Genomic DNA, 8,779 nt, shown 5'->3' with positions numbered 1-8,779 from the left:
TGTCAGTAGAATTTTTACAATAATTGAATCCTCCTGACACAGCGAGTGCTGATAGCAGGTAGCTCTTGCATGTTCATTCTCCCTTCTGCATGCTTAGGGCTAATCTTCTGTTTTAATTGTCTGTGTGTCCTTTCAAGGAGGCAGGCACTGCCTTTTCCTTAATGAAGTCGAGTTCTTTTTCTTTCTATGGTTTCATTCCAAGGAATGCCAAGGAACAAACTTTAAGACTCTACTGTACTGTATTTGTGAAGAAAAGTAAAATGTCACAAATAGGAATCCACTTTAAAACAGAAAATTGTGTACAAAACTCTACCATCAGCAAAGACTTGAGAAAGTTCTTGGCAGTTAGAAATTCACGTTCTTCTCCCAACTCATAACAAAGAATGGTATGAGAAATACGTTTTGCACAAATATAGTCCCAAAAATGGGGGGAAAAAAAAGAGAATCCTAAACTTCATTACCAGGAATTTAGAACATCCTGAATCCTCTCATATTACAGCTTGACCCAACCCTACTCAATAATGAAAACCATTTACACCAACAGGAGAAGGTAGATTTGCCTTTCTGAGAAGGTGTAATTTGCTAATTAAAGGTACTGTTAATAAAACTTGTGTGTTGCAGAAGCAAAAATGACAATGACAGCTTGAGACCTTCACTGGCATGACTAGATGGGATTTTTAGCTACAAGGTAAAGCATTTAACACCTTTCTCTTGTAGTTATCTATTATCAGATACATTCTGCATTGCAATCCTAATAGTGTGAGCTGCTAGAACTATAAAAACTGTTAAGGAATGGGAAAATGCTGAAGCTATAAAAAGCATATTGGCATGATTCAATAGATGCTCTGATCAAAACAAAATGTGCTTCAATAAAAAGAAAATGCAGTTTAATTTGCTCTTGTCAGTGGTATGTGCTGCATTGCTTTTTTTTTTCTTGCATGGGAAAGAGGAACAGCAGAGAACAGGTGTTTGTCCTGCAAATGACCCCACAACCAGCAGACTTGAACAATTCTTCCCAGACACAGAATTTTGACTGAACAGAGATAGTTGCAAAGTCAGAGCCAAGCATGAAAACTACCTCCCTTTCAAATGAAAGCTTTTATTGGCACGACAGGGAAATGAATCGTGTTGTTTGGTGCAGTGCTGGGTATACTGAACGACTTGTTCACCTTCCAAAGGGAATCGGGTTACTTTTGAGATCCATATCTAATTGTAGTATCAGATCTTAAAGAAAGTAAGTTTGCTTGGTTTGTTCCAACAAGAAAAAACGGAGTTGAAGAAAATATTTCCTAGTAGAAATTCGATGAAAGTGCATACATTTTATGCTGTAAGTTCCAGCATTCCAAGATTGAATCTTTTTTTGAGTGAATGTGTGCACGATCCAGTAATAACAAAAGTTAGCAGAAACCTATTTTAGTAAAACCTCATTAATCAGGGCAATCTGATATAGTATACCTGATGTTCATTATATTTAATGAGAAATCACCAAGCAAATGTGCTCATTAGTGACTCTGGTATTGGACAGCTCTGTGAGAGGTACTTGTCTAAACCCTGTTTCAGTTATGTACATTTAACAAGCTCCACGAATAGCTCTGGGCTGCTTCCTGTTCCTCAGGCACTGGCAGCGCGGCTGAAATGTTATAAAACACGGATGGAGCTGCAGAGCAGGCTGGTTGTTTATGGGGGTGCTGAAATTTTGGATCCCACATCCTCCTCCGCTGTTTCTCATGGTGTGAGCGTGCTTTGGCAAGCTTCTCCTGGTGTTCACCTGCAGGATTTTGTCATTTCAAGAGTTGGTCCAGGCTTTGGAGAGCCATCCCAAATCCACACCCCTGTCTCCTGACCGCTTTTGTTTTATATTTGCACATCTTGCCCATAAAGGCAGTGGGTTCTGGGTTCTTGACCCAGAACTGGTGTTGAAACTAAATGGTCTTGAAGTCCTTTCCAACCCAAACCATTCCATGACTGCAGGATTCAATGATAGAGTAACAGAGCTGGCATTTAAGAATTCTCTCAGAATTSGTTCTTCTGCTCTGAACCTGGCCTGCCTTCAATGCTGGAATGCAAAAGCAGTTCACTAATCAGCCTGACTGCAATTAATATCTACCAGTAGCAGTAACCGTGATGCTTCCTTGAATTCCCAAGTTCAAACTTTTTTGGATCCAAGGTGAAAGGCAGAAGATGGTGCTATTTGTAATTAAAGTGCTCCCATGAAGAAAAAATGAAGACTGAAGAGTGAAACACGGCTGTGCAGACATCCATGTAATTTGATTTAGACAATGGAAAAATAGCCTGTACAAAGAAAAACCCATATCCCTTTTATTTTATTTTTTTTTAGTGGTCAGATGTTCTGGAGTTGTATTTTAGTAACAAACAACATTAATTATAAGAGTTTTCTTTTAGAAACCCAATATTGCTGAGACTAGTCAAAATCAGATGACGCATGCAATGGGTCCAGTTCCCATCACACAGATTAGCGAACCCGGGTACTTTTCATCCTGCTTTTGAAAACAAGAATCTACCACAGTTTGGATCGCAGGCGCTGGACCATCATTTATTTCCTGTTTTCACCTCACGGTCCCCAGCGTTCRCTCCCTGCCCGGGCCCTGCAGGACCGCGCCGGGGCCGCACCGCCGGGAGCGGGGCTTGGAGCGGGGGCGGCGGCACCGGGGGAAACCGGGGAGCCGGGGGGGAACCGGGGGCGGCGGGGAACCGGGGGGAACCGGCAGGGCCCGGGAGTACCGGGGAGGCGGCGGGGGAAGCCGGGGGAACCGGCAGCACCGGAGGGAGCCGGCAAGACCCAGGAGCATCGGGGAGGCGGCAGGGGAACGGGGGAAGAACCGGCAAGGCCCGGGGAACCGGGAAGGCGGCACCGGGGGGAGCCGGCGGCATCGGGGAACCGGCAGGGCCCAGGAGCACCGGGAGGAGCCGGCAGGGCCCGGGAGCCGCGACCGCTTTGGGGAACCGCCCTCAGGCCGGGCCGGGCCCGGCCCAGCCCTGCCCGCCCCGCTCCGCCCCGCTCCGCTCCGCCGTCCGCCCAGCTTCTCCTCCCGGCACATCCCTCTGCCCTGCCATCTCCTCCTCCCGGTCCTTCCCATCCCTCTGCCGTTCCATCTCCTCCTCCCAGCCCGTCCCTGTGCCCTCCCATCTCCTCCTCGCGTCTCCTCCTCCCGTCCCGCCCCTGAGGGGCCGGTGTCTCTCCCCGCCATTGGCAGAAGATGGCGGCGGCCGCGGGCTGGGCGCTGCTGGCCCTGGCGCTGTGTGCGAGCGCGGCGGCCGCGGCCGGCGGCACCGAGGGCAAGCCCAAGCCCAAGAAGAAGGACATTCGCGACTACAACGACGCGGACATGGCCCGGCTGCTGGAGCAGTGGGAGGTGCGGGAGGGGCCGCGGCCGGCGGGTGTGCCCGCAGCATGCGGGGGGCGGCGGGGCCGGGCCGGGGCAGCTCCGCGGGGCAGCGGCCGCTCTGCCGGCCCGGGAAGGCGGGGGATCCTCGGGACCGGGGGGGAGGCATCCCCGAGCCTGCTGGAGGGTAATTCCTACCGGGTTCCTTCCTCCGAGCCTCCGGTTCCGTGTGTGGGGGTTCAAAGCCGGGGCGAGCGGCCCCTGCCCTGCCCTGCCCTGCCCTGTCTCCCTTCCCAGCCCCCAGCCGGGCTCTCTGTGCCTGCCAGCATCCTCCGCTGGATGGAAAAGTCTGCTGTTTAAGAAATATTGAGAGACACACATTTTGTGACCGAGGGATGCATGGATAGATAYCAGGAGGAATATTCATTTCACGTTTACACAGTTGTTGTTTTGGTTTGGTATTTCATTCCTATGTTCCGTCATAGTAACAGCTTCTAATTCCAGCTCTCTGTCGTCGCCTGCATCCTTATCAGCCCGCTGCCTTAACTTTCCTTGGCGGTTTCCCATCACTCTTTTCTCCATGTGGTTGTCATGCCACTGTTCCGTTCTTTTCACTATTTTGTGTTCAATCATCCTGTAAATGCCAGAACACTGCTCATTGTCATTTATTCTTTCCCGAGAGGTTTTTTCCTGGAATATTTTGCAAAAAACCCTGAAGGAAAAATAGAGTGAAAACTTCTAGTTCATGTAACACCAGCTGSAGCTGTAAGTCAAGGTGGAAAAGTGTGTTTTATGTGTAAATGATTGGTAAAGTAATGAGAAGTATGGATGGCTGCCTTGGTCCTGGTTGGCAGGTTATGGACTTGTTCATCCCATGGATTGTTACTGCATGTTTCCCTTTAGGAAGGGAGCTTCTTAGGAAATTGAGTTAAAAATTTAACTAATTAGTAAAAAGCTCAAAGTTCACTTTTCTGTTACTGGTAACAGCCAAGGACCCAGTAGGTCCAGCTGCTAAAAAAGTCAAGGCTTAAATGATAATACTGTCCAATTTGAACTGAATTTGACCTTGTAGGAAAAAAAATCTTAGAAAATGAGCATCTCTTTTGAATGAGATKGCTGAAAGGGAGGCTCAGGTTGATGTTTGATCAGCTCAGCTCCTGACCCTCGAGGCTTCTGAAGGAGAATATCTTCAGCTGCTGCTACAGTTCATGTTCCTGATGGAGTGATGCATCTTGGAAGTCACGACACCCCCTAAAATATCTGCCTTAATTCCTGCTCATTTAGTGCTGCTTGGGTGGGTGTCAGTGTAAGACCTCTGCGTTTTTTTTGTTCTGTTTTTTACTTCTCAGTTCTATGATGCAAAAGCTGTTTCAGAGACCAAGTTCTGGCTTAATGGAAGTTGTCACCATACTCAGCTCGCAGTTTTGAGCTGTTTCAAGGGGCAGCAATTTGATTGTGCCTTTCCAAATATTTAAATGGCTGTCAGTCTCAGCAGAGGCATCAAGAGGGTTTTTTTTTCTTTTTTTTGTAGGAGTGATTTCCTCTGCGTGATTATGTTGTCAGACTGTGAGCTTCATCTGTGCATTAGAAAAGTCATGAAACCTTTAATCAAAGTCTTTCTGTGGCATAAGCATTGAAAATCTGAATTCTTGTGGGTTTAATTGTTTAAAGACACAAAGTAAGGAAATTTAAATCCTCAAGCAATCACATGATACCCAGAAGTGAGTTTTGACCTCCRAAAGCAATAGCAGATTAATGATTTTTCATGTATGTATGAGGCTTTTTATTGCAACTTTCCCATTTTATCTTGCACACTCAATTAATTTTTGTGATACTGTGAAGAAAAAAATAGGAGTTTCCTAGGTGGAATTGTATTAAATTAGCCTTAAGGCTGAAATATTTCTCAGTATGTGATAACCTGAGATTCCACCTATCAGTATGGAMATGTGCATCATTTTGAGGGGAGGGTTGTAAATGGGAAGCACTCTTGGTGAAGTATCTTGAAACAACAGTCACTATTTATTTTGGTTTCACAATCTCCATCATTCAACTAAAAAATAGTTTATCAAAACACAGTTATACTGTAAACCAAGAGAAATTAAGAAAAACCCAAACCCCCAAAKATATTTGTGGAACAGTTGAGTTTAAAGCCTTCTTGTYCTTTTCAAAACAGAAGGATGACGACATTGAAGAGGGAGATCTCCCTGAACACAAGAGGCCTCCAGCACCAATAGATTTCTCAAAAATTGATCCAGGSAAGCCTGAAAGCATCCTGAAGCTGACCAAAAAGGGGAAGACTTTGATGATGTTTGTCACAGTGTCAGGAAATCCCACAGAAAAGGAGACAGAAGAAATCACCAGCTTGTGGCAGGGCAGTCTCTTCAATGCCAACTATGATGTGCAAAGGTGAGCTGTTCTGCACARGGATAAAGTTCTTGCTTTTGCAGAATTCTTTCTTCCTGAAAACCTTTTCAACTGTTCTTTGCCATTCCCAGCTCCATCATCCATTACAATTTCTGTTTCTGTAGTAGTTTATATGCCAGTTTGTTTCAAGTCACATTACAAAACTTGTGGTTTGGTGCAGAAATGTCTTCAGTGCTTATGCACCCGGTATAGCCCAGATTATTTTTGTCTCACTGTTTCAGCTATTCATCATTTCTAGCTGCAGTAGTTTCCCTTTGTGTGCTTGATGGAAAACGTCACACTCTGAAGATTTGTCACCACAAAAGGCTTTTTGTTCCTCTGGCTAAAAATTGTGACTTTTTTTTCTCTCTCAGAGAGAGAGCACGATTTTGAAACAGAAGAATGTTACACTCTTCAATTGAGGTGGAGAAGGATTGCAACAAGTGTATAAAGCAAATTTAATGTTCATTAGAGAATTTTATGTAGTGCCAAATTAGTTCTTAATTTRTTCCCTTATTCTTACTTYCTTGGTYTTTTATATAYTTTATATATTTTATTCTTAAAATGTCCTAGAAGATTGTTCTCTTGTCCCCATCCCTAGGCAACAACAAGACCAACTTCTTGCTCTTATACATAGGCCTCAGTCATGGACACTCTCTGAGCAAGTACTGTGTGTTTGAAAAGTGTTTGAAAAGCATAGAGTTAACTGAAAAAAATGATATTTTTTTCCTCTAGGTTTATTGTTGGCTCCAATCGGGCCATCTTTATGCTGCGGGATGGTGGCTACGCCTGGGAGATCAAAGACTTCCTGATAAATCAAGAAAGGTGTGCAGATGTTACTCTGGAAGGTCAGGTTTATCCTGGCAAAGGAGCAGATGGAARTGAGAAAGTGAAAAACAAAACAAAACCTGAAAAAACGAAGAAGAAAAAGGAAACAGAGAAGAAATCTAACGGCGTCAAAGAGGACAACCGAGCAACCACCCAGAGAGAGGATCTATGACAGTCACAGTACCCAGACTGAATCCTGCTCTGCTGCTCCTTGAAGGGAATCTGATGAGTCCTGGCTTTATTGGGGGTGGGGAGGAAGGAAGCAGAGACTACTGAGATTTAAATTTGTGTTGAAGTTCACCAGTTTACTCATTGCTGTTGGCCATTTGTTTAGTTACAGGAAAGGTAATGCTTCAYGCCAGCAATTGACTGCTTTAGTTTGTAATTTTTTTGTGCTTTTGTTGTTGTTTAAAATTAGCATACAAATCTGTGTGTCTAACATCACAGCCTTGAATTTAAGTGGAAAAGAAAGAATTATGGTCTCAGAATCCACTGATGTTCATCTGTAGTAGCTGTGTCCATCTTGGGTGTGCAAATCACCRTTGACAGCTGCTGTCAGAGAGCCAGGTGCAGTGTAAAATGATTCTCTTTGAAGGTGGTTTGATAGATACAGTTGGCACAATATTGCCCAAAGTTGAAAAGAATAGTGGCCAAAGATGCCTGAAATTACAGGGGTAAGGTCAAGCTTGGTTAGACTGCCTGTTTCTTTAAAATGAACTCAATCAGTTCAGTCCCAGGAAATCTGGCAGTGCTTAGGAGCATTGATGGCAGCTGGATGGGGGCTCAGCTAATGCACTCCACACAACTGAAACAAATGATAGAACTCTACAGAAAGGGTGCTCTGTGCCCTCAGAACCACAGCACCTGCAGGAGCAGTGTCAGGGTGAAAAGAGAAGATAAATCCAGGGCATTCAGGGTGCTCGTGCTGCTGAAGGACTGTGCCTGTTCGTGTGCCCTGGTACCCAGGCAGTGAGCTGGAAGAAATAGCTTTAACTCTGAAGGTAATTTGGTTTATTGATTTATTTTATTTAAATATTTGAAAAAGCACAGCGTTAAACTGAGTTAGACATATCACTTACTGATGCTCAATAACCAGATTTTGGTGGGTTTTTTTTTTTCTTGGTCCAGATTCCTGATTGACGTGGTTGRTTGTAAAAGACCATTTGATTTGAATACCATGGAGTTGGATGTGTGGGAGCTAAGACTTTGTCTGATTGGGGAGGTTTTATYATTACTCAGATTGTATTCAGGCCAATGCATTTCTGAACAAAGAATTGTTTCCCTTTTGCCTTACTACCAGTTAGGGCCTAAGTGCACCGAGTAGTGTGGTCCACATCATTTTGCAGAGGACAAGCACAGTATAAACTGTCTTCATTCAATATTGGTAATGTGTTACTTTTTCTTTAAGGTGCTAAAATCCAAGTGGTTTGGATAAAAGGTCCTAATTGAACCATAGTGGTTGATCTTGTGGAATACTTCGGTGTCAAAAGTACGAAATTGTGGCTGAGTCCTTGTTCTAAAATAAAAGATGTCATTAAACTTGCTGTTTCATAGAGTAGTAAAACTTTTAAGTTGTTCTGCATTTAGTTATGTATTYAAGAGGCAGACTAACTCAACTTTGGTTTCTGTATGGAAGGACTAAATGATGATGAAGGTTCCAGTTGATTCATTTTATTTAATTTTCATTATATTTGTATGAATTTAGGATTAAGGAAACCTTTGCAGCTGCATTTCATTAAACAGGTCTGTACCTGTTTGAGTGGAAAATTAAAATTTGTTTCTTCAGGATTAACTATTACATTTTATATTCTGCTGCTAATCCAGATGTGCAGTGGAGTTGAGAAGTCTCAGTAGATAYTTGGATAGCTGAGGTGTGCAGTCCAGTTCTTGTCCATAACTAATTTATCATTTGGTCACATATTCTGGGTTTGCACCACCTTTTATAAGCAATGCTGCTTCTCAAGAGAAGAGCAAAGGTCAGATGAAACTAAAAAAAATGAAATATTAATGAGTTTTTGCTTTTCACAAGTTATGGTATAGAGATGACAATTCAGATTTTGATCAGAAACACACTGAAGTGCAGTTTTGTATTTCTTCTAATGTTGTTATTTCTTTTTTGATCAAATTGGGTTTGAGATTGTTGGAAAAACAATTACTACACTATAGCTGTAGTCCAGCTTTYGAGTATAGATACTTCAGTAATT

General features: G+C 43.6%; 1 protein-coding gene across 1 annotated transcript; it reads left to right on the top strand.

Annotated features, from left to right (window-relative positions):
• The first annotated feature begins 3,182 nt into the window (after positions 1–3,182).
• Positions 3,183–6,813, top strand: MESD (mesoderm development LRP chaperone). Its single transcript, XM_057365861.1, has 3 exons — positions 3,183–3,374; positions 5,518–5,750; positions 6,483–6,813. The coding sequence occupies exons 1-3, from the start codon at positions 3,219–3,221 to the stop codon at positions 6,745–6,747; spliced, it is 654 nt and encodes a 217-aa protein (XP_057221844.1). The 5' UTR covers positions 3,183–3,218; the 3' UTR covers positions 6,748–6,813.
• Positions 6,814–8,779: the final 1,966 nt, after the last annotated feature.

The sequence above is a fragment of the Malurus melanocephalus genome, unplaced genomic scaffold (genome assembly GCF_030028575.1).
Source record: "Malurus melanocephalus ecotype Western Australia unplaced genomic scaffold, MMel_1.1 scaffold_58, whole genome shotgun sequence".
NCBI classification, from domain to species: Eukaryota; Metazoa; Chordata; class Aves; order Passeriformes; family Maluridae; genus Malurus; species Malurus melanocephalus.
The sequence above is the reverse complement of the archived record's forward strand: the minus strand, read 5'-3'. Positions and strand labels throughout refer to the sequence as shown.